The 27,124-nt window shown below is 30.7% G+C and overlaps 1 protein-coding gene across 4 annotated transcripts in view; it reads right to left on the reverse strand.

Moving 5' to 3' along the window:
- Nucleotides 1-6,541: 6,541 nt before the first annotated feature.
- Nucleotides 6,542-27,124, reverse strand: part of nmo (serine/threonine-protein kinase nemo) — a 34,444-nt gene continuing 13,861 nt past the window's right edge. The window contains exons 3-12 of one of the 4 annotated variants that reach the window (XR_011543951.1): nucleotides 26,945-27,074; nucleotides 23,162-23,217; nucleotides 17,411-17,617; nucleotides 17,144-17,339; nucleotides 16,881-17,069; nucleotides 16,572-16,773; nucleotides 16,370-16,463; nucleotides 15,432-15,733; nucleotides 8,095-8,140; nucleotides 6,542-7,293 (exon numbers count right to left, since the gene is read on the reverse strand). Coding sequence is in view for 3 of the 4 variants with exons in the window: in XM_070633958.1 (XP_070490059.1) it covers nucleotides 10,564-10,657; nucleotides 16,370-16,463; nucleotides 16,572-16,773; nucleotides 16,881-17,069; nucleotides 17,144-17,339; nucleotides 17,411-17,617; nucleotides 23,162-23,217; nucleotides 26,945-27,074 (1,168 nt within the window). In the remaining variant the exon portion in view is untranslated. Of the gene's footprint in view, nucleotides 7,294-8,094; nucleotides 8,141-8,999; nucleotides 9,048-10,493; nucleotides 10,658-15,431; nucleotides 15,734-16,369; nucleotides 16,464-16,571; nucleotides 16,774-16,880; nucleotides 17,070-17,143; nucleotides 17,340-17,410; nucleotides 17,618-23,161; nucleotides 23,218-26,944; nucleotides 27,075-27,124 lie in introns of those variants that run through there. The other 3 variants (XM_070633959.1, XM_070633960.1, XM_070633958.1) reach the window with 3 other exon arrangements.

The raw sequence follows: 27,124 nt of genomic DNA on the forward strand, positions 1-27,124 counted from the left end.
TTTGTGTGTGTGTGTGTTTGTATATGAGAAAGACATGAGTGAGACATACACTGACAAATTCAGAATCAAACTCATTATAATTAGTTTTTTTTTTTTTTTCTTTTCAATTTAAATTTATTAATATAATTTTTTTTATTTAGAATTTAAGAGAAATACCAGGAAATGGATTAGTTGATTAAATGTCATTAATTAGAGATGTGATGATAATTATAGGAGGAACTCGATGATTAGCTGGTGATTTGATAAATTATAAATTTTTGGATTGTCTGTATAATTTACAATGTTTTTTTAAAGATTTGTAAACGTTTTAAAGTTTAGTGTGTTCCTGAACATTTTAGTGATGGCAGTTAGTTGGTTGACACAGTGAATCTCTGTGTCTGCCACAGTGTATCTCTGTGTCTTCCACAATGCATCTTCAGAAAGCATGTCTACTACCCCAGAAAGCACACATCATAGAAAATTCTGAAAATCCAGCTCCATGCAGACATTACTCATCAATTTTTATCGAATCTGGTTTGAGACCAAAGTTACGTTGGTCTAGAACCGGATTTTCAGTCTTTTGTTATCCGTGTGTTTTCCAGGTATTTTCCCCGAATAACACATCATGATGATGACTTTGCTAATGCATTTATAATCAACTCTTGACGATGTCATTGACGTCATGATAATTTTTTGTCATTTGACGGTCATCAAGACGTCATGTTGCATGTGTGACGTTATAGTCCAAGATACACAAATGAAGAAGGCTCCGCTAAACCTAATACCAAAGGTGGATGCCACATGGAGGCAGCTTCCATTTGAAGTTCATTAAATAGGCTGAACAGAGCCATGACAATTCAACTGCGGTTTTTTTTGATTTGTGTTGCATTGGTCGTCATTGTCATAATGTGGTGCACGAAGTTGCAACAACCAAGAACTGCCACATCACAGCAGCCATGTTGTATATTCCATTCATCATAATGAGCTGCTTTGAACTTTTTAAAATTTATGTAAATCAAATCTTTTCTATAATTCTACACTCAGGAATAACATCATTCACATCTCTGTCTTAATTCCATCAATTCAACTTCCATTTTACCTGAAAAAAGTCTTATCAGTGCGTAATGAAAATTATTCACTAATTTATTTTTTTTTCGATCAATTTGTTTAAAAAAATGTTTAAAATTTTGAAAAAAATTAAGAGCAATAAAAAAATTGAACTATGAAATGACAAAAATTAAAATAAAAATTAATTAGAGATACGAAGAACTTAAATCTAAATCAGTTTTTTTTCTCGATTTTTTTTTGTTTTGTTTTGTTTTACTCAATTTAATTCATTACTTTTTTCTTCAGCTCACAACTGGAAAACACAAAAAAATCTAATTCCTTATCACTTTTTTTTTCATTAAATTTATTATTTATATATTTTCCTTTTTTTGTTAAGTTCGTTATAGAGAATAGAGAAATGGATATATTTACATGATTACATATTTGCGGGAACGTGCTATATTTTCATCTGATGCGACGATAAAGTGAGGCAAGAGGAAATTCTCGCACGAAAGCATTCCGAGCGACACAAATGAAGAAGGCTCAACCACAGAGTCTTTCAAAGGCTCCTTCAAAACCGCTTGGCATGCATATTTTTGCCAAAAACAGTCTACTACCATTTGGTCTTAATAAAGGAGGTTTAGCGGAGCCTTAAAAGTTCCGTGACGGCGCTTTAAAAGCTCTACTGTGACGCCTTAAAAGCTCCTCGACGGCGCCTTAAATCCTTTGCGGCGGCGCATTTAAAGCTCCGCTGTTGCGACTTAAATTTTACGGGGCGGCGTCTTAAAAGCTCAGTGGCTGGTTTTTCATTGTTTGCGTCACTCGGGCATGAAGCTTAAAGCATTCCAAGAAAAACAGTATTTCAGGATGATTTAAGTTTCATAAATTTTCTTCTGCCTTCTTTCACCATAAACTTTCATTCCTCAAGAATACGAAAAAATCCCTTTTTTAGCCCGCAAATCGTAAAGTTTATAATTATTAATTTAGGAGAGCGTTTCGTTGGCATAAAAACGATAATTTATTACCGTTGTCACAATCATTATCATTTTTTTTGTGTTATTTATGTAAGTGGAATAAAGAAGCCATCGTGCTCTTCATCGGTTAATGATGTTTATGATATCACACAAATTTTTTTTTATTATATTTTACAGTGTTGATGAATTTTGAGTGCCTTTGAAATTCATTTTTACTCTTCTCATTAAACAATTTGTTTTTTTGCTTTCTCTGTCGCAATTTGCCGCATATTCAAGGCTTAATATTTTAATTTCCAAAATTCACGCATTTTTTTTTTTTTTTTGGTGGTTTAATAATTTTATTTAGAATTTAAATTTAAATGAATCGACATTTGTGTGAATACTCGATATTGGGCTTTCCCGATATTTTGAGCGACACTAATGAAGAAGGCTACGCTTTAAAGTTTTTAAGGCTCCGCTTCTGAGTTCTTAAGAAGCTTTTAAGACTCCTATTCGAAACTTTTAAGGCTCCGCTTTTGAACTTTTAATGTTCTGCTTTTGAGTTTGTAAGGCTCTGCTTTGGAGCTTTTCAAGGCTTCGCTTTGGAACTTTTAAGGCTCTCCTTTAGAGTTTGTAATGCTTCATCTGAATCTTTTGAGTTGTTAAGACTCTGCTATGGAGCTTTTAAGACTACTTTAGAGCTATTAAGGCTCTGCTTCGGAGCTTTTAAGGCTCGGCTTGCATTCATAATGAGCTTTCGAAAAGCTCCTTCATTGAGCCTTCCTCATTTATATCACTCGAATCTCATCAAAAAAATTTCTTGTTAAGAGTTCCAAAAATCAGAATTCCAAAATTCAGAACCACAAAAAATTTGGAAAGCTTATCGATATTCTTCAAATATTTGTCGATAAATCTGATATTTAATTTTAATAGCGAAGTAAATTGGCCACTCTCTACTTAAAGAGATGAAAAAAAAACTAAAATCTAAAAAATACTTAAGTCATGACAAATGAATCTAAATCTGATTTTTAGCACAAATTTTTATCTACTTTGCAATCTTCTTGCTTATTTTTCAGGTTATGTTCATAAAAGTTTTTTTTGTTTTGAGATCTTAGTGAAAGAATTTTTAATTATTTTTCAGAAAAATCTTCACGAATTTTAATTTAAAAAAAAAAAAAAAATGTATTAATTAAACACTAAGGAGGTTGATTTAACAAAAGTAAATCAATCTTGATATTAGACATTAATCTATGGATTAATTTAATTTAGATCCCATTAAATTCTTAGAAATTAAATCTAAATTAATCTAAGGATTTACTCCAAAGACCGATCCTGACAATGAATGCGTAAATTATGTGAAAATTATTCACTTTAGTAAAATCAACCGTAAAAATATTAAAAGAAAATTAAAAAAATTGGAATTTTTTTTTATACATTTAGAAATGAAGATTAAAAAGAAATTGCGCTAGGTTATTAAGAATTTAGGTCAGTGCTGTCTAAATTAAGAGCATCATCGCACACACTAATGTGAAGTAATCACTCTTAAATCTCCATATTTCTTACATGATGAATGCCATAAACCAGAAAGATAAATTTTTTTTAGACAGCACTGGATATTTATAGACAAAATTTACTAATCCAGCTGAATCTAAAATATTCTCTTTTTATATATTACATGATGGAATTGTTTCCCGAGCGACACAAATCAAAATGGCTTTGTAACGGAGCTTTTATGGATTTGCTTTAGAGCTTTTGAGGCCCTGCTTTAAATTCTGAGTTCTAAAGGATCTGCTTCTGAACCTTTTAAGGCTTCACTTTTGAATTCTTAAGGCTCCGCTTCTGAGTTTTTAAGGCTCGGCTTTTGAGCTTTTAATGCGCTGCTAAAGCTTTGCCGAAGCCTTCTTAAATTGTGTCGCTCGGGTTTTAAAGATGACGTCCATGAATTTTGAAAGTTTGAAGACCTTTTGATCCTCAAAACACCTACATACGTCCATCAACAATTCATATTCTCACCACAAAGCCCTAATTCCTAGATTTTATAAGTGATTGACATCCATTAGGATAAAAGAAAAATTTAAGGAATTCTAAAAATTTTCTAAAAAAAAACTTCGCCTACGTGGGCTTTTTTGGCGTCTTTCCGTAAACATTCAAGCGCAATTTTCAATAAAACATTGTATACAAAAATATTATTTTTTTGTTCTTTCTTCTTCTTTCATGAAATCTATTAAATTAAATTAGATATATTTTCATTCGTAAGATAAACAAAAATCTAAGTTTTCATCAATTCAATTCAGAGTAATCAATCTTAATGCAACCTCAACTCAATAAGTCTGTCTCTTTCTCAATAACTATACACGAAACTTTTTTTTCTCTCAATTTTTTGTTTTTTAGAAATGTGTAGCTACATTTAATTGCTTAACTCTTCATTTTTTAATTAATAATAACTTTTTTGCATCTTCTTTAATTTGCCATCAATTGGATTTTTTTGCAATCTTTTTCATCTCATTTAATTTCTTTTTTTTTTTTTTTGTTAAGACACACTATTTTTTCATTAATTCTGTTTTAGGTACATTAAATATAATATATATATTTATATCCAATATTCATCTTCATGATAAACTTGTATAAAGTGACCCCTCACGATCAAATTATTTTGAATTAATTTAACACACATTTAATTTTAATTTTTCTTTTTTTTTTGTTCATTCCCTTGACAACAACGAGCTTGATGATCAATTAATATTGAGGGCACGAATAATGTGTAGAAGAATTTGAAGATTAAAATAAGCATAAGAAGAAGTCGCTTCGAATTTCCTAATTAGATAATTTTTTTTGATGATTCGTTAGTTAATCAGAGAATGAGACTGAATATGCTGAATATTATAATCTCAGTCACTTACTGGCGTTTTGGGGATGTTGAATGGTGGATTGGCAGGTGATGTGCTTTCTCGATATGGGATAGACATCGAGATTTCCTGGAATATACATATTATATTGTTGTCCTGGAAATCTCGAAAAATGTCAATCCTGATTTAGATTTTGAGCATTTTTGGGATTTTGAGAAAGCATTTAAGGAGTTTGATAAAGAAAATTTTTGGGAAAATTCAAATGCTGGTTCATAATAATCCAGAAATTAAGTATCATGTTAGAAGATTTCCCTGAATTTGAATTTTTGTCCGAGTCGACATCGAGCTCTGCAATTTTCTTTATCAAAAATTCTACCTGCCATAGACAAGACATTATTCATGGGCTATACAAATTCGAACCAACAAGGAGCATACTCATGAATATGCGCACAAAATGGAGCATTCTCATGATTATGCTTACAAAATTGAGAATGCTCAATTATGTATATTGATTCAGTATATGCTCATTGTCTGTTAGGGAGAAGGAATTTTGGATTTTCCTAATGAAATTTAATAGATTTTCTAGCCATCCTTAAATCTCGCACTTCTAAATCACATTTTAAATACTTAATTTCATCCAAATCATCCTAAAAAGTGTCAAAACTCCCAACCATTCTTCTCCATAAAGCTTAATTCCGAAAAAAGCTAGATTTTTTTTTTATTTTCTTGTAAATGTTGCCTACAATTATCAATTAATTATACTGTAATTTCTTCTTCACTTCTCTGAATAAATTTTATCTTGTCTAAAACGAAGAAGCTAAAAGTTTGTCTCGCACATAAAACATTTTTTTTGTTATTTTATATTTTTTTATGGAATCTCTCATGAGAATCATTGATTTGAATTGCTAAACACTAATCATTTCTGTTGACGTAGGAAAATTTACAAGTGAGAAAAGTTTTTTATGTTTTTTTTTTTTGTTTTTAGCAGTTTGATGGCGGGTATAAAATCCTCATCATTCTTGTTTTTGTTTCTTTATAGACGAGTACAGGAGAGAAAAAAAAAAACTTAATTAAAATACATGAATTTATTATTCTGTACTTTGTGTTTAACTGTACTCATGTACCTAAGATTCATCATTTTTTTTATATCCGGCAGTGTTCTTGCAAAAGTTTACACGAAATAAAAGACTTTCATTCTTTTTCTTACATTTTTAAAGCTCACATTATGTATATAAGTGTGTATGTACCTAATAATTTGTTTTGTTTCAAGAGAACTAATAAAAAAATTTTTTAAAACGGAATGAAACTTGATTCTTTCTTACTGTTCACATTAACTATTTACATTGTTATTACTTCTTACTCTCATTATGTCAAAAACAACAAAATTTTCTTTCACTTTTCTGAGTCATGTATTCAAAAACTAAAAATTAGGAGCAGCAACAAGCTTTACTGCAAGATATATAGTTACTCTCATATAGAGTTTAGTCTACCATACGCAATTGTGTATGCTAATGTATACAATAAGATTTGCAAAATTGAATTCTTAAATTTTTACACAAATGTCTAGAGTTACATTGTTTGTCAGGTTTAGCTAGTTAGATTATTGTATATTGCATTTGCAATGCTTTTGTCCTAGCAAATTTCAACTAAAAGTTGAAAATTTTGCAAATTTAATTTTCTTTCATAATATTTTTGTCTACAAAAAATTCAAATTTTGACCGTTAAAAATGGAAATACTTTTGTATTGAGAGTTTCTTTACATCTTGCAACAGGCAAAGAATGGTTCATAAAGACCACTACGGTACATAAAAGCGGTTTCTTTGCCTGCTAGTGCTAGCTTGTCGTCATTGTATTGAAATGATTATCTATGATTATCAATGTAGGCTTAGTGTGTGCATCAAAAAAAGATTTTGGCAAAATAAAAGTTATCATCACTGTCATCATCAATTATAAGTATTGTTATCATGTTCCATTATTTAATCAATTTTTTTCCCCGAACGACGACTAGTTTATTGACGGTAAAAACTGTTGTATTATTGTTGTGGTTGTATTTTGTTGTAGATGTGTTTGTGTGTGTATGTTTTCTATTAAATAATTTCTAATATCGTTAAAGCGTGAGAAAAGCAAAGAAAAGTTTGTCGATCGATTTATGTGTGAAAGAAATAAAAAATAAGAAGAACTTCCAATATTTCATATCTCAATCAAAATTTTGAGATGATTGAAATGCCAGAAATTAAATTTTTTTTTGTAGTGAGATTTCAGTTTTTTTGTGTTTTTCTTCTTAATTTTGTTTTGTTGATGTGAGGATATAGACCCGGAGATTGGGATTATTTTTTGGCAATCATATTTTTGTTTAAAATTGAACGAAATTTTTTGTTTCATTCTTATCTTTTGTTGAAATTATTTGATTATGCGGCTGTTGCCTTTCTGATGTAGCGTTGATTACAGTTGAAAGAGCTTCAAGACCACTGTAAAGAGAGGAATAAGACGAATTGTTATTATTAATGGTAATCGACTATAATGATCAATGTAATTAGAGGTAATTAATAGGGTTTTCTGAAGCAGAGCTCGATATGGACTCAAGTTTGGTATAAAAAATTGGACTCGAATTCGAACTTTGTTCCGAAATCTTCAAGATCGAGACCAAAACCGAGACTGCGACTGACTCAACAAGGAATTTAGGTTATTCCAGAAGACTCAGAAATCTTCTCGAATAGCACAAATTGACTAGTCAATCAAATATACATCCCCAAGCTTGTGTAACTCTGATTTGGTGCCAGATTTGGTTTAACCACCTTACCAGAGTCACTAGAGCTTGTTGCAGGATTTTGGATTGAATAACCGACTTTGTGCTATTCGGAATTGGTCCAAATCTTGAGAACCCTTATTAATCAACCTAATTGATATCTGAATTATTGCTCCCAGCCATGAGAATCTCTGACGTATTGAATAATTTAGTAGAATTCCCACAAGATATTGATCTAATATTCTGGGAATCCCCTCAAAATTTCTTGCTTATGCATGCTTTCTTAACTTTTCTTAAATATCAAGTTAAACACGTTAACAAGAAAATTTCATAAAAGTGTGAAATTCAGCACAAAAACTTATGATTCATAGCCTATCATGCGATAAGGTTGAGCATTTACATTCCTGTAATTTCTCAACCACATCCCCAACACTGCTGATTTACTATAAGATTAACAATTTAATTCCCAAGACGATGAGGTGAGCACAATTCAGATAACAATTTAAGATGTATAACCACTTACCTGATGCGGTGATGGTGGAAGTTCTGAGGGATGAGCAACAGTTGAACTGTAAAGTAGAAATTAATAAAAAAAAATTAGTTACGGCATAAAACTAAGCACTAGTCTTAAAATCTAACTTGCAAATTTTAAATATAATAGAATTAGTCTTGTTAGAAAATTAAATATTTTTTTGTGTGTCCATACACATTTGTGCCATTTTTTATAAAAATGTGTATGTATGTGTGTGTGCGTGACAAATGTGAAAGGAAAATAAAGAGTATTTAATATGCAAATATATGATAAATATAAAATTAATAAAATATGCAATTTTGCCAAATTCACAAAAATAATCAAAACAATTGCAAAATAATATAATATACTTATTTACAACAACAAATAAAACATAAATCAAAGATATGCATAGGAGATACGATGAAATAAAATATCAAAATTTACAGCTAAAGCAACAACAAAATTGTTTCAATTAGTTGCCGACAATTTGTACAAAAAAAGATTTAATTTTCCCACAAAAAAATTGTAATTTATAAATTATAATGCACTTTGAAATCAGGGGCAGCATTAAGTCTGTACACAGAAAATTATTTCATTATTGTTTCATTTCAATTGATGATGCAAAAAGTGTTTAAAGGTATAATATCAATTAAATAACAATAAAATCATTTTGTAATATCCAAAAGGGGAAAAAAATTAAATTTTTTAAACCATCAATTTGATGCCAGCAGCATTTTGCAGTAAAGAATAGCTTAGGGTTTTGACTTTAAATCCTTATATTCTTATTTATGAATTTATAGTCAAGAATATTGGGACATTTCATTGCGAAATTATTTTATTGGAACCAATAAAAAAAAAATATTTTATTGCGGCTTAGCTCTCACGGGCTATTGTTACCTATAATATCCACGTATTCACATTTCAAAGAGTAGATAGTCATTACAATAGCTCAAATCTGTGGGCTAAAAAAGAACATTGTTAAAGATGTAGCAACAAATTAATACATGGATTGTTGAACTCTGTTCCAAAGAACTTTCAAGAATAAAAAAATTGAAATAAATTAAATTTAGTATTTTTTTATGGCTGGAACAGCAAGTTTTACTACAGTTAAGTTTCCTGAACTTTCGGACATTGACTAGCTTGTTTGTGGTTTTAGCTGGAATGATTGTTATGAATAGGGTAGAATTTGTGAAGCTGTCATTGCAATAATTGTGGATATTTTGGGGTTTATAGAGATGCATCCAATAATTGGGAAATTCTTAATCCCGGATTTCCTGGAGAGCTTTTGGGGTTAAACTGGATGCTGTGGACGTTTAGTAGAGTCATTCAACAAATCTCAAGTGTTGTACGAAACGTTTGTTAGGGTTTTAGTGTGTCGTGACACAAAATAAGGTTGTCTTACACTGGTATAGGTTAATAATAGCTTGTATCAGGGGCTAATGCAGAGGTAAAAGGGAGTCGAAAGGTTTGAACCTCCATTTTTTGGTATTGGAAATTGTTAAAGGGCAACCAGCGATAGAGCCAGTTTTAGACGTCAACTGAGAGAGGTCTAATCTGTATGACCAGCAAAGTAAGTAAGTAAGTATACAAAAATACGAACCACTCCCCAACCCTCTCAAAAAACTCCTGTCTACGCCCCTGACTTGCATATCAACATGTTGCAAAGGTCTCTCAGCTAGAGCATTTAAAAACAATACCGTACCCTTTAATAACAACACCACAAGTCTATAAAAAATCTACACAATTCTCGAGGTAATCTCTCAGTTCATGATGAAATGTACAAAGTTCCCGTTCACGGAAGCTTTTGTGAACAGCACCAATTTTTTACTGCAATACGCTTAGGTCAGCAAAAAATTGAATATTTTTTAAAAATCAAATTAGTTCCCCCACATTGGTAACATGATATTTCAATTTATATACAATACAATTTTAATATCATTATTAAATATTATTATTGTTATTTTCAATTGATAAATCAACCTAAATAGGGCAGTTATTGAAATAGGTGAGTAGTATGTAGATGAGAAATGATAAAAAAAAAATAGGAAAAAATAAAAAAATAACTTGCCTGTAACATAAAATAGTGATATTTAAAGCGAAATTTATACGTATATACATTGTGTGTAGTGTATGGATCAAAATAAGAGGTAGTGAGACTATACATTATTTTTGTGAATGATTTACTATTTACTATTATTATTATTTTTTGTTAATATGGAAACTTTGATATCATTGGCATTGGTTTCATTATTAATTTCCTGATTCCTGATTTATTTCTCTTTTTATTTTCATGAGTATTTATTGAGTCTTCCTTAAAAATTAAATTTAATTAAATTTTCTAATGCTGAACTTAAACAATAATTCTTGAGAACAATATTTTGGTAATTAATAATATCTGAGTATATATGTCTGTGTGGGTTTTTGAATTGATTTAAATTCAAAAAAATAATAAAAAAAAAGTTATGCTTAATTCAATGTTTATGCCGCATATAAAAACACTACTGGAGATAGTAAAATTTTTAATGTCATCTTCAAAGAGGACGGCAAATCGAAACAATCTTTTGGTTCTTTTCTGTAATAAACGATGATTGAAAAAGAAAAAATAAATAAAATATAAATAAAAAATATAAAAAAATAATAAATTTATGCAGATTTTTTTTAAATTTTGAATAAAAAAATAAAGGTTTTTGTCTGCCAAAAGATATACATTAAAGTTTAATTTTAAATTATCGTTTATTACACCTAAGTATGTTATTGAAAATGAATTATGATAATAGTTTATTGTTGTATAGAGAGCAATAAAAGGAGATTTATTGATAATGCTAATAGAAACTTATCACAACACCCAAAATTTACACCAAATCAATAACCAATAAGCATGCATTACTAAATTTACGTACGCATTTATGAAAATTCGCACAAACTGTTACCATTTAGCATAATTTAGTACTCAAATGTACGTAAATAGCAACAGACACAATAAATACGTTTTGTCAACAATAACGTACGTGTTAATGTGCTCAATCCATCAATCATTTTTGTATGATAAAGTGATAATTGAATGTTTTGAAGTAAAAAAGTAGGAAATCATCAAAGCGCTAGTTTACAGACATTCCAAAGTTCGAATGAGTGATAATTCTTTTTTACATGTTTACTGTTAAACGTTCTGAAGAGTTTACATAATAACTTTACTAATATTGATGTATGAAAAGTGGAAATGGAGAAGAAATTTACTCTTTTATTCTTCAAAACAAGGCTAAATACTCATAAAAAGGTGGGAACCTCCTTGAAAGTTGTTCAATTTCTGTGATGAAATCAATTGTTATTTCATGGTCAGTGAAAAGTTTGTTTGAAAATTTATGTTCTAAATTCTAGGGATCTTCATTAAATAACAGAAGTTTGAGCAGCACGAAGCGGCATAAAATGGGTCAAAATCAGCCGTCGTGGAGTTGGCAGGTCACCCTCAACACGAAGATGTAGCGGCGTTCTAGAGACTACATTATGCTGCTCAAGATGTGAGGATTAACATAATATTGAACTAAAAGCATCTCTTTTTGCACGTGCAGTGGTCAGACGCATATTCTCTTATTGAAGAATTCTTAGTCACGGACGACCTAGTACAACTCAATGATCTGAATAAATAAAATTATTTAAAAGCATTTTGAAATGTCCAGCGTAAGTGTTTGTTCCAAAGCAGTAATGTCAACCTGCTTGTCGTAAAAGTCTCAGGTAAGTCCGTGCTCAAGACAGGAGCGTAGCCAGAATGCTACACCTTAATACGTCCCTGACACCTGATCTTATACATAATTAGATATTTATCGTATACATTTTGTAAAAAAATCCAAATTGAAGACCTCTAAGTTTGAGTATAAAACACCCTTTAAAGTATTAGATCAGATCATTGTACCATTAAGTTATTCCTTTTCATTTAGGATCAATTTGGGATCTATGAACATATTGTGAAAATTCAATTAATTTCTAAGGGTTGTTCAAACTATTGATTAGCAATTTAAATATCCTATTACTATTCATTCGGAACCATATCGTTATTATGTCCGTACCGGAAGAATTATTCAATAAAAGTGTAATTTCCATAACAAATATTTAAACAGAAACCATAAACTACAGGAATCGATGATTTTCCTACTTCAAGAAGTTTCAAACAGAGAAACAATAATGCATAAATAAAAGTTATTCAACCAAAGAGAAAGGAACTAAAATAAAGCTACGATCAACAAAAAAAATCTATCCTTAAAACATAAAAACTATTTGTCCTTCACAAAATAACAATCAGAACATATCCGTAAACTACATTTTGGAGATACATCTAGCGATAGGAATGTACACGAAGAAATATTTAAAGCTTAAATGAAGGAATGTAAAGCAAGAAATGAATATAAAAAACATAGTTTCATCTTCAAAAAACAAATAAATAAATTCTCGCAATTTTTGTTAATATTAAACCATTTTGAAAATTATTAGACATTCCATACAAAAGCATGGAACTAAAAAAAATTCATTTAAAGTTAATTAATTGATAGAAAATATTTTTTTTAAGAAATCCCAGATTGAATCGTTTTGCTGAAGATAATAAAATAACTTCTGTCCTCATCCCGAGCAACACAAGAGGCTATGTACGCATCCTATCTATCTTTATCGCTTAATATACCTCATTGTGTCACTCGGCATCTATCGTTCTACTTATTTTATTTTTCTATATTATTTTTGTGTTTGTTCTATACGTTCTTATGTACGATATGATGAAAATCTTTAGAGATAACAAAGAAATAAAAGCATGAGAAAAATAGCAGTAAAATGAAAGAAATAAAAAGAAAAAACATTTTCATATTCTCAGATCATCTGTGCTAAAGTAATAAGGATTGTTTTGAATAAAAAGAGCATTTTTATGCGGTCAATATTTAGAAAAGGAAATAGATAGGAAATTGTGCTTATTCAGACACTTTTTGGTCCAAATATTGTGATTAAATTGAGTGGTTAGACATCAAGAATTTTCATTTCAAATTGCATTCAAACCAGAGCATCAAAACTATTTAATTTCTGTCATAAAAATGCAAAAGCTTAATGTCAATAACTTGATTTTATGTTTTGTTTGTCGAAATGAGACACGAGAGTGTCAATGAATGAGAATAAATTGACAAACATGTCATTACGATGCGAGAACGAGAAGAACAATAAAAATACGCATGGGAATAATTTTCATCACATTCGTGCCTTAGAAACTGCTCTGCTTTAAGTCACAAAATGATAACGCAATAATTTCTGTCGCACAGATGGAATCAAATGTCTCATATACTCGTCGTTATTGATAAAATGAATCAGAAATTCAGAAAATTGATATCGAGGGATGGAATAGCCCGAGCTACACAAATGAGAAGGCTCTGATTTGGAGCTTTTAAGGCTTTGCTTTAGAAACTTTAAAACTCCGCGTCTGAGCTTTTAATGCTTCGCTTTAAAGCTTCTAAGGCGTCGCTGTGAATATTTTAAGGCTCGTCCTTCTTCAAAGCGAACCCTTAAAAATTCAGAAGCAAAGCCTTAAAAGCTCCAAAGCGAAGCATCAAAAGCTCCGAAACAAAACCTTAAAAGCTCCAAAACAAAGCCTTCATCATTTGCATCACTCGGGATCGATGGCATTGATTTCAATTTCTCATTATAATTTATAAATTCAATAATAAAAAGATAAAGGAATTAATACAAAAAAATATAAAATAAAATTCATTCATATTAGTATGAAATGTATGATAAATATAACTTTTGTTAGTGCTTGAACGCTGCTCTGTTGGAAACTTATTATGCAGACATTAAAAAATGATACAACATAGAGAATTTTGCTTCCGAAAAAAAAAAGAATATTTAAATTGAAACAAATATGCTGATTATAATCAGAAATTTAAGCATGCCAATAATTTTTCAAAATAAAAGAATTTCACATGTACTTTCCAACAGAACCAACAATGCGTATCAAAATCAAAAAAATCATTAATTTGAATATAATCCATATACATAAATGAAATATTTTTAGTGCTGCACGATGCAATAAAGAAGAATAAATTTTGAATACTTGAATGGCCATCTTTTATTGGATGTTGTATCCAAATTAGGTGCTTTAAAGATGGCCATCCTAAGCATGACACATTTTTGCTGTTTGTTTTAGTCACTTTGAAATGGGTGTAAATGGTAAATGGATGAATGAGGGCGGAAAGACAGTTTCATTTACATCTTTTAAATTTACATATTATTATCAGTGTTATATGGACTTTAAGGAAATGGTGGAGCTTTTTGGGGGTCATTTGGAAGTGACGTTCAATGTTTAGGAGTGTATTTGATAAGAATGGGATAGACCGAGACTGGAATGTCTTAGAATCGATACAGAGACCGAGATTTGCAAGAATTCCATTGAAATCTCTGCCTGGATCTTGAAAATTTGTCAATATCGGAACATTGGGAAGTTCTAAATCAGTGATGTACAGACTTTGTGCCGTGACACACTTGTTTACTACCAGAAATGTTGGGAAATGCCGAGTGACGTCTCATTCGAGGCTTACAATCAAGGTGTGACGCGAAAAGTAAAAACTTGCCCACCACTGCTTTAAAACCTGAATTTTGTAATTGACGTCATTCTCAAAAGTATCAATTTTGACAAAAAATTATGAATAATTTGAATCGTCTCTTATCATTCAATCTAGTTAAGCACTTTTTGTCTCTTCAAAAGTCACGAACAAAAAAACAGCAAAAATGCGCAAGAATTTTTTGGGAGCTCTTTTATGCTCTTTGAAATGATGATTTTAGATTGGGGTAAAAGTGAATTAGCAATATTGAGAAAATTAGATTTTCACAACAAGGGAAGTAAAAGATGATACAAAAAAAAGAAAGAAAGAAAGAAATTTCAAATTCAGGGAACGTACAGCTCTTTTGTTTTTATTTATGTTCCATGATAAAAATCAATATTATTATTATTATTTCATTATACATCCGGAACTTTTTTTTTAAATACTTTATCAACAAAATTTAGTGCCGAAATAGGTAATAATCGTATAATTTTTTAGCAACAAAGCACTGAACGCGCCCTGATTATATACTTATGGTGTATAATAAAACAAATATATGTATGTATGTATAGGAGCCATATAGACAATATAACATTTATAAATATACAAAAAAAAAAGATGAAGGAAAAATGTGGTTAAAAATGAGAAGATGTAAATGCAAAATAACATAATTAACAACAAAAGATATATTTATTAATATTATTATTGTTATTTTAATAATTTTTTCATATGCAATGAGTATATATATGTAAAATATAAAATAATTTAAGGGAGACACACCTAGAGAGAGAGAGACGATCTGGTGAGATGATTATTATTTATGATTTCATCAAGAGTTGAGTTACATATTTATTATTTTTTTCATATTTTTTTCGAGTGGTAATTGCACAATTTTTGGCAATTTATTCATTACTTATAGGCGTGTGTATTGTTAAGACTATTTTCATTTTTTTTTTTCATTTTTCAAGGAGAAATGATTACCATTTCTCATTATTATTTTTTTTTTAACTTTATAAGGAAATATGTTCTTCGTATTTTGACATTCATTATCTTTTCTTTTTTTTTAATTCATTTACTTTTGTCTAGAAAAATAAAGAAAATTTTAATTGTCATTAAAAATTAATTTTTTAAGTACATATATGTGAAATGAATAATTTATTCTTTAAAATAATTAATTGGGTTGTGTAGTTTTTCAAATATTATTAATGACTGTTTTGGATCATTTTGGTCAGCCAAAGTGGTTGGATTTGCTAATAATTTTTTCTGGGATTTCCATTCTATATTTATTTTTATCTTAATTATTTTATGTTCTTCCTTCATTTTTGGTTTCTTGGAAATTTATTTATTTGTTTTTTTAAAAATTGTATGTTGAAAGAGGATATATCGAATGAGTAGGAACAAAAAAAGGATGTCATGTTGAAGGAATATATATTTTTTATATGGTTTCTTTTACATACGAAATGAAAACCATTCAGGAAATTCTATTAATTTTTTTGTTTTTCAATAAATTAAATTTCATTTCTAAAATTACTCAATCTAATTAATTATTTTAAGTTAAATTTAGACCGAAAAAGAATATATAAAATTAAGAATTAATCTGCACACTAAAGTGAGTCAACAAAAATTAAATTTTGATTGTTAAATGTGAGAAAAAAACGAAATAATAATAAAAAATAAGATAGGAACAGAAAAAAATAGTAATTAAAATCGTTACTCACCTTGCAAAGCTTTTAAAAGCTGCAGATTGTGGATTTATACACAGTGGTACACGACCAGTTTGTAGCTGTTCGGCTATAAATTTGTGCATTTCCTCTGTTAAATGAATAAATGTCGGAGTGGGAGAGAGAGAGATGGAAGATAATTAAATGGAGTCAAGCATGTAGAGCAATTTTAAATTAATTGTCTCTAATGAAATCTCACCTTTAACTTGTTGCACAGAAGTGAGTTTACGTTCCCATAAGTCATCAAAAGGTTGTGTGGCGGCAGGTTCAAAATCAGCGGTATATTGTCTCATTCCACCGGATGTTGTATAACAACATTTACACATGCATGAATGATAACGTAATCGCCCTTCATCAAGATATGGATGTGCTAAAGCATCGATTACTGATATTCTTTTATCCTGTAAATCAATAGACACAAACACGACAAAAACACACACAGAAAAAAAAGGAATATATGAATCAATAAATCGTTAAGCTTTTAGTGTTATGTTATGTTCATTCTTACCGGATCGAAGACAAGCATTTGACATAACAGATGAACAGCTTCATGTGTTGCGTGTGAACTTAACGTATATAATGCTGATAATGAAGGCGGCTTTGGCACTCTCCGAAGCATATGTGTTCGAGCACCATCGCAAGCGTGTTTCATATCCTCCATTGATGGCGTACCCAATAATTCAGTTATCAATTCGAGCTGTTGATTTAATTGGAAAGTGATTTTTTGGATTAATCTACAATTCAGATTGAACTCATTGATCTATAAATTACCTGTTGTACAGGACTTTGTGCTTGAAAGAGTATACGACGACCTAATAATTCACCAAATATACATCCAACTGACCATACATCGACAGCTGCTGAATAATGTCTTGCGCCCATCAATATTTCCGGTGCACGATAATATTGTGTAACGACTTCTTGTGTCATATGTTTCGTTTGATCGGGCTCTTCAACACGAGCAAGTCTACACATTTTGGATATTAAAGAAAAATTAATAATTTCAAAAGAATATGAGCAATAAAATATCAAACATACCCAAAATCGCAAATTTTAAGCACACAATTGCTATTGACAAGCAAATTTCCGGGCTTAATATCGCGATGAAGAATGCGCGCTGAATGTAAATATTTGAGACCACGTAAAATTTGATAAAGAAATACTTTAATATGATCAGCAGACAAATGTTGCGGTGACACAATAATTTTATGAAGATCTGATTGAAGTAATTCTGTTATCACATATCTGTAAGAAAAATAGGCACGAAATGAATTTTATAGATTATTATGGTTATTCAATAATATATAAATCTTCTTATAATCATCATAAAAATATCTAGAAGTAGGTATTCACGACAATTCTTCACTTCCCCCCGAAACATGTAATGTAATGTTGTTGGGAAGTCATCGTTTGAATATTAAAAGGCAATGGCATATATTGTCATTGAATATTTTTTTTCTCATATGGATGTATATGTGCGAATAATATTGACGACTGAATAAAAAATGATGCCAACAACAAGACTTTTTGCAGAAATTTATTGGATCATTTGTGTTTTATGTGATTTACGATTTTTCTTTATATTGGATGCTTTATTCATCCATACGGTTTTACTTGTAAAGGAAAAAAAAGAGACTGAAGAGCTTTCAATGTGCGTATTCAGAATGACAAATGAACCACGAGATGAATCCTTAACTGAATGCATAATGAAAGTTCTCTTTTTTTTACACAAAAGAAATGCTAGAAAAGAATGCGATAAATTTTTTTAAAACGACTTATTCTTTTCAGTTCTGATAAATATTCATGCATTTATGGTTTACTGTCTAATGATGACATTATGACATCATGACTAAGCTTCGTTTCTTTTTCTTCTCGACATTGTGCGTTCAGTAATATACTTGTGTGGAAAAGAGTATATCCATTCATGTATTATGTTACGCTCTAAGGAGGAGGCGAGTGGAACAAGGGGGAAGTTTTTACAATTGGGGTCAGTTTAAGGTTTTGTAACTTATTAAGTTACTTACTTCGATGACCCTACAGATCAATTGTGATACAATTGGATCCATTGGTTTCTTATCTTGTAAAACTTGTGGTTAAGGATGATGGTTTGTAGGACGCACCCTGTAATAATCAGAGCCTTGTTCGACTCATCCCCACTACGTGGCTTTGATTGACGGTCTGCACCTCAAGAAGGTAATGTTAGTGCATGGTAGAGTTAAACAAGGTGTGAATAATGTCACAAATGCCACTACCGAGGAGAAGGAAGTGAAGATGGGCCCTAGGGAATAGTGATGAACTCAACTGGCTCCCAAAGTCAATTATTCGCCTTACACAATACATGAACTGCCCCCAAGCAACAAGACCCTCTATTTTTGCTTACTATTTGATTTTATGATTTGACTGAAATTGGGCATTGGTGTAATTGAATGACTTTCAAAAAAAAATGAAGATGAATAAAGGCTAAGATGAGAAATTCATTTTCAGCAGAAGTGCTCTCGTGATAACGTGAGAATATTTTCTCCTTTCCTTTACTTATTACACCCACATCTCATGTTACCGAATTCTTTATATACATTTTTTTTGTTCATACTGTGTACAAGATTGTTAAGCATCATAATACAAAAAGAGGGGTTTCGAAAATATGCTTACAACTTTTTTTTCTTCATCCACTTTCTTTCTATTCTCTTTAACTAACTATAAATAGAAGGAAGAGAGAAAAAAATGCTGAATATTTGCACAAAAAAACATTCTTCTGCTCAAGGTTTACATCACTATCGTGTTTTACGCGTCCTTCCATTTCTACCTTTATTATACCTTTTCCTTCCTCTTCTTTCTTAATTTAAATTTAATTTTCTTGTGTTAGATGTAAGGAAATAAGCATTCCATCCTTAAGTCTGGTAAATATTTTCTGTATGATTACAAATTTATAATAAAAAAAGGCCCAGAAATACATGTGTACATACTGAAGAGCTTGCAAAATTCTAGTCTATGAGTTTTAGGAATATTTTAATCCCAGTCAGTTTGTGTCTTGAGAGTCTTTGTAATGCAAGACACAACGTGTTCACAAGGGAATCATTATGTCGCCGTATTAACGGTAAGTAGTGAAATTGCCCTGACGGTCTATTATATTGCGGAAAATGTGGTTTACCACACAGCGCGATGAGACAATTGACCGAAATTAGTCATCACATTCCCATCTGTAGCGCATTCTATCGACCGTCGTGGTATCTTATCAGCCATGTATCCATCAGGACACCCTTTCGTCTTGTAGTCACCGCGATGATGAAGTAGCTTCTTATCGACCACAGTATACTGCTCACTCATAAACGACAGTTGAGAAGTAAGAAAAACAAAAGCGCCAAATTTCATGAATTTTTGACAAGTATCTTCTTAGAAAATTAAATTGTCCCCTTATTCTCTTAAAACTCTATAAAACAATTTTACCACAAATTTTGCTGAAGAAACGAACTGATTAAAATGTCAAAGAATTTACAACTATTATATCCGTTTATGATTAATTTATGACCATGGAAAAAAATTCTTTTGAAGCACCCGACAAGAAAAAATTGATAGCACAAGCTGAAAAACTATTATGAGGAACTAATAAATTATTAATCAAGATTCTAGAAGTCTATTTTGGTCTACTTAAAGTAATATCCACAAAAAAATCGATTCAAAGTATTTCCTTACATCTTCCAACTTATTAAAATTTATGAAATGTGGTTAGACCCAACTTATCCTAATTCTCATAATTAAATCAAATCTTCTTACAGCTTGTGTTTTTATATAAAAATCGCGTTTCCTTTCCGTTAACGAGCTTAGATGCCTTTTTATTTGCTGTACGTAAAACACAAACAAAAAAAAAGTTTAAAACCTGGCTTCGTATTTACTTTAATTATTTACAAGCCACGATACCTATACACTCACAAATACTTTCTTTATTTTCATCCTCACCTCATTAAATAATCAACTGGAAACTTTTTTTTAAAGACGATTTACATCGAGTGCTCTAACTTCTCTTTTTTTGTGTTTGTCGAATTGAAATCGACTAAGTGGAAATGAAGTCTTATAAAAATCTGTTCCAATTTAAGTTTTCGTGTTGTTTTTAGAAATATTAAAAAAATCTAGATTGTATCGTGGAACTTTATAAAAATTTTAAGCATGATAAAAATAGCAACGAGGGGTGAAGTCGTTTAGAATGAACAGAAATTGTTGCTATAACCGAAACTTGAAACTGCTTTTTTTATTCCTTCTAAGTGCTTGGACGTAATAATCTAACTGGCTTCGTTATAAAAAGAAAATACACAAAAAATCAATTAAAGTACACGCAATTAAATATCCTTTTACGATTTATTGCTCCCCAATGGAACTTTCTCTCTACCGCATACGATAAATTTCATTTATTTTATTCTTCCTATCTGTGATAACATCAAGCATTCACCAATTAATGTTCCATATCATCAATTTTTCACGACTCATAGGAGGGTTAATTTATTTAGTCCTGCTCCCTTTACTGACTTCAAACATAATCCCCCGAGTGACACAATGCAATGAACTGGACTACTTTACGGGTTATGGTTCATACATCGACTGAACATAGTGGTGCTCTGGCAAGCACATTGTGCTGTTCAGGAAACATAGAAACACAATGAAAATCTCGAGGAACACAAATAAAGAAGACTTCTCCACAGAGCTTTGGAAGCTACGATAAAGCTCTTTTTGAGCGATAAATTGAGAAAGGCTCTGCCAAATGGAAGCCGCCTTTATTTGGATGTCATATGAGTGTCATTTGGATTCCAGATAGATGCGCTTTGATTCGTGCTTTAAACTTGCTCGAAGTGAAAGCAGCCTCCATGTGGAGATCTATTGTCAGCCATATAGATGTCTTAAAAGCTCCGTGGTCCGTGACGGAGTCTCCTTCATGTGTGTCGCTCGGGAATGTATCGCACCGTAAATATTCTGCATTTAAAACGATGTCAGCGACCTTAAAACAGTAATACACAACATAGAAAATAAAATGTTCAAATAGCAAAAAAACTTAATGTGTCATGTCCTCGGTTAAAATTTAATAAAAAGAATGTAATGCAATATAAAACTGTATGCTTATCCATCAGCTTTCATTACGCTCTCTTTTTCTTTGTCGACTTTACTCGACATGTATCATTCATTGCAATGCACTGTGCAAATAAAAAGCTTTTAACAAAAATGTTTGTCTTCAATATAGTCGAGAGCATTGTAATATTTACTTTATGAAAGAATTTTTTTCTCCTTTTTATATGACAATGTGCTTCCGCTATTTAATTAGACCCCATTTTCATTTAGTCGACGCCATTGAAATTAAATTTTGCGACATTCTTTTTTTTCGAAAGCTCATTCAGTGAATGGAATTTAATTATAATTAGCCGACTTAAAGGCTGTATAAGGGTTCGTGGATGGGAATAAAAGCTTGTATAATGTCGTAAAATAGAGCTTTAGAATATTATGACGGCAAAAATGTATATTCAGTCTAAAATGAACTTTGAAAACATTAATTTTATTAATATAGACTGATTTATCAACTGCTTAGCTAGCAATCTAGTTGTCTATTCATTAAAAAATGTTATTTACTGTTCCATGACTGTTAATTTTTTTTTATTCAAAAATTATGACTTTTCATTCCTCACGTCGAGATAATTGTGAAGGAAATGTACACTTCTCTCCTATATACTTTTTTTTCTTGTCTACTTATCATTCGTTATATGTCCACAATATGACGTGATTCAAGCCACAATCCTCAACTTTATTGTTATATCATTCACTATTACTTCCGTTTTATTTCATGACGATTTCAAGCGGTGCTATTTTCTATTTTTTTTTTCCTTTTTACATCTTTATTGTTAACAGATGAGTTACTTTTAGATGCCAAACAGAATCACACCACTTTTTTAGTTACAAAACAGAGCGTAGAGAAGTGAAAAATAATTGAATAGAATAATTTTTCGTGAATGACTTGTCGCGTTAAATATTTATGGTAATTTGACTTGTGACTTTTCTTTTCTTTCTAGCTCATTTTTGAAGGCATGAAGCTTAAGATTTCACTTTGATCGACTGGGTGGCCGACTATGTGGGTGAGGTGCGAGATCTTAGTCACTAGATAGCGTAGAGCGCTTGGATTTGGAGCATTAGTTCTGTCTTATTGAGGAAATTACTTATAGCTTGGTTTGGATGCTTGTAACTAACTCTAAATGCTTTAATTAATGATTTAGCTTCAAATTTTTCAATTTAATTACAAATTTTCCCTCGTCAAATATTCGAATTATCATTGACCGTTAATCAAATGATGATGCGCTCAAGTGCCTCAATAGCACGAGAACTTCCAACATTCCTTACATTACAGAAATAAAATCATCAAATTATTTTGAGAATGTCTTATGGAGGTTTTAACTCATATTAATAATTTGACATGGCGACTTGTGGTATTAGTTATGGCAGAGAACTTTAATGACTAATTTATTTTTTTTGTGGTTAGTTGAGTGCTTAATAACAAAATTTCTTGTGATAAGCGTTTTTTCATTAAGTCTTATGTATTATATTCGCAATCGAAAAGGAAACGAAACATACAGAAAAATCTGAATATTATATGTAAGCTATTCATTTGTCACATTTTTCTTTTTCCCTTTCAATTCTACATATTCAATGTCGTGAATGTCGTTTAATGTTCCGCCCAGATTTACAGCAAGTAAAAACGTTGGTTAAGAACGATAGATTTATGATGATTCTGTATTAAAAGACTCATATTTTAACACTCACATTTCTTGGAAAAAGTCCAAATGGGGTGGCTGAAGAATATCCAATGCTGATAGAACCTGCAATGATAAATTTATATATATAATCATTAAAGAATGGTTACAATTACGAATGAGTGAATGTTAATGATTTTAATTCACTCTAAAGTGAACGTATTATTGAATTTTTGCTAAATTACGCCTCACTATAGCTAATAGAAATAGTTTTGTTGCTACTTAATTCGAGAATTGGAATTTAATTTTATTTTTTTTTTATTTCTTTCTTTTCTTATATAAGAAATGGAACGTTCAAGTGCAGCAAAAACATTCCATTTAGTAATCATATTAAAAAAGAGTTAAATATAATGATGATGGTGATGATCAACCTTCACTTTCAGTGGCATTTGCACGAACATGCTTTTTATAAGAACCTCCAAGATAAATTGCACGTATTGCTTTCAGCATCAAAGGAGACGAAAAAAAAAATGTAATTTATTATTTGTATCTATGCTATAAATACTTGCTCATAGAATAGAATGGATTGTCGCAAAACGAGATGAAAAATTATTCGACAATTTTCACTGCTTATTGTGCTGTTATCATTAAAATTAATAGTTGCGATTTCAGGGTTTTTAAAGAATTGTTGAGACATTTTGCTGACGTTAGCAGGATGCAGCAAATGCTTTAGTGGGGGGACGTATTCAGGATAGTGTCAATGCTGAGAAAAAGACACAATTTTGATACAATGCGCTTGGATGGAATCCACAAGGGAAATGGTGACTGACCAGGAGCTCCAAACGATTCTTGGCGCAATACAGTGATGAAGGAATGTCAGCTCAACGTGCGGATTGAGAATTTGCTCAAACTAGGTGACAGAGCCAGCAACAGAGGCAGATAGAAAGCATTTTGTTGTAACTTAAGTTTCAAATAGGAGTATGGTTACAGTAAGGAAGTAAATAAGTATTCAGGACAGGTCAATTTCTTGAATTTATTAGGGCTTTTGTGAAAAAAAATACCAAACCTCCTACAACTCATACCAAAAAATATTAATATAACTCAATTGAAATGGAACCTCAAAAATATATCTGACTACCACCTCCGGATCTAGTAATGACCCAAAAAACGGCAAATTATTTGCAGCACCATTTAATAAAGAAACTATCGATTGAAATTACTAGAGCATTACGGTCAAAAAAATATCGAAATAATTTTTCGCACCATGATTTTGACAGCATATAATACATCAAGCAGTTTTTGAGTACACGAAATAGAAAAATTGAAATTCGTACCTTACAATGAGACCCACTTCAACCACATGTTAATGTTATCACACAAAACAAAAAAAAAGTTTTTTTTAGTAATAAATCATATTGAGAACATGAAAATGAAATTGACACATAAATAACAGCAATAAAGATTGTACTGTACAATAATAGAAGTAGAAGAATCAATTTAGCACATCTCACTTTTTATAAGTTGCTCGTAAATTGATATGATATTGTTAATGTCTCATCTACAATAGTTGCTTATTTGTAAGAAAAATTTCTTTTTCGTCATGCCGTTAACTCAAAAAATTATGAAAAGTCGTCAAGAGATGAAATTTTTTTAAGCTTATAATGATTTATACATCTCTCATCAGCTAGTTCCGCATTCGAAAACTCATCAAAATGTATGTAAGTGTGCATGTATGTATTAGAAATTTTTTTTTGTGCCAAGTTCAATGAGTGTGCCTCATGAGAAATGTGTGATTTAAAGATTTATGTCATTAACTGATTGTTGTTAAACATCTGTACGTACTAAAAAATAGTGTGTGTATATGTATTTGGACCCATGCCGAGTATTATTGTATAATGTCGATCAAAGTGTTTTGTCATGATTCCCATTTTCTGTCTATTTGAACTTAATTTATAGAAGAAGTCTTTCTTATTTTCTCTTTTTGTGCCAGCTTTGTGTGAGGCCTCAATAAAGTGAGAATATTCATCTATGCATCTCTTATAGCGTGATGAAGGGATTAATAAAAAATATTTCAGGAATTTCAAAATGAATAATTTTTTATTTGCCTAGCTTTTTCCTCCAGATGTAGACAGAGAATAAAGGTAGAAATGACTTCCGCTAACAGGTTATATTATTTGCAGTCATTCTTTATTCAAGTTGCTTCATGTGTGACTAGAGTTATGCTTTGTTTCATCGCGATAAAAAAGAAAAAATAACAGACATCGTGCAAAGAATTTTTCTTCTCTCCCTGTCAGCAATATATCAATACAAAATAATTAAAATTCCATAAATTGCTTTATGTCTCGGTATAATTCATTTGTGATTAAACTATTTTATAATTTACAGATCATCAACACATGATTGCTATTTAAACTGCAAGCAGTGTCGTGTAAAACTGTAAAATTGTGGTGCAATTGTTTGTTTTGATGATTTGTGCGATAATCGATTGCAATTTTATTGTGATAAGAGATGTAAATCTATAGCTATTAACATTGTTTGGATGAAAGGATATTTTAGGAACAAAGAATTATTAAAATTGCTTAATTACTTAACAATTTAGAGAATTGAAGCACTTGGAAGTGCCATTTACATAATAATTTAATTTTGGCACAGATTTACTGTTAATTCTTTGCAAATTTTAGAACTTTTGGGCGGAAAGTTTAACGTCCTTGAGAAGAAAACGGCAAAACAATGTGTCTATTTTAGGTATTTGAAACAAAAGGATGTGAAGCACTACTGTGCCTATATAAAGAATCATATTATTCATTTAGAAATGTAAGACAATGAAAATGGCAATTCTAACAAAGAAATTATAATTCAATCCATCATGACCTCATACTTGGCAGGAACTATGACTATTCATTCTATTTGGCATTCCGAGATACGGAAAAAAATAATATTTTTTAATCCTTTTATCCGTGGTTTCCTTTTTCAATATAATATACTGACACAGCAGAGATAGGAGAAAGAGCTTTTATTGATTTCTTTATATTCTTATACATCACCCTCTTGTTCACGAGTATTGCCGTCGTGTATTGACGTCGCATTATTAATTCAGATATAATGAAAGCTTCGTGTAGAGAGATATAATATTATGAATAAGCTATAAATAGTATCATTGAGGTGAATAGAATAGATAATCATATTTTAAGGGTGAATCACATCACATCCCATTATTATTCACAGTTTGGACATAAATATCTGTCTAAAATTAAAAAAATTTTAATTAGAAATTTCATTTGCTGAAGTGCCTGCTTTATTTTGAAATGGCATGTTTATTGCGTCTGCATTTCATTTGCAAATAGCGTAATAAGAATTATTGTGGCGAAGAAATGTTAATAAATCACTGGGTTGCAAATCGCAATTGAAATCAAAACATTGTTGCAAAAGAAGAAATAAAGTAAAAAAAAATTGTATTCCAATTCCCATTCTTATCGCTTCATCAACATCATCTCGTGCCGCAAAAGAAAGTGAAGATTAAAGCTTAAGGCTATGTGCGATTTCATGTTTCCATAATTTACATAATTATTGAGTTTGTTTTCTATAAATTGCTTCAAGAGTTAAAGTTTTTTTTTGTAGTGTGAAGGAAACGAGTTTCTCTGTACGTGAGATCGATATGCTTTAATACATGTATTCGTAATCTCGTATGTGCAAAAAAAATATCAATAAAAAAAGCTCGAATTGTGCTCAGGGGGAATGCAAAAATCAGATTAAGGAAGAACAATTGTTATTTAAATCTATCCACAAATGTTGTTTCCGATTGACATACAGTCCCCCTGATTGTGCATAATATGCAAACAAGGCGTCAACTTACATTCTCGTGCTTGAAGAAACACAACATTTTCAATTCCCTGAAAACACGTTTCGATGAGACAAGTGATTGAAACACATTAGGTAGCTTCTTAAGTGCCACTCGACGTCCATCTCGAGGATCTGTCACTGCCCTGTAATACAAAAAAATAGAAAACAAATTAATTAATTAGTCTATCAATTT

Source organism: Chironomus tepperi, unplaced genomic scaffold (assembly GCF_022539635.2).
Source record: "Chironomus tepperi strain 1889 unplaced genomic scaffold, CSIRO-AGI_Ctep_v1 contig_84, whole genome shotgun sequence".
Taxonomy (NCBI): domain Eukaryota; kingdom Metazoa; phylum Arthropoda; class Insecta; order Diptera; family Chironomidae; genus Chironomus; species Chironomus tepperi.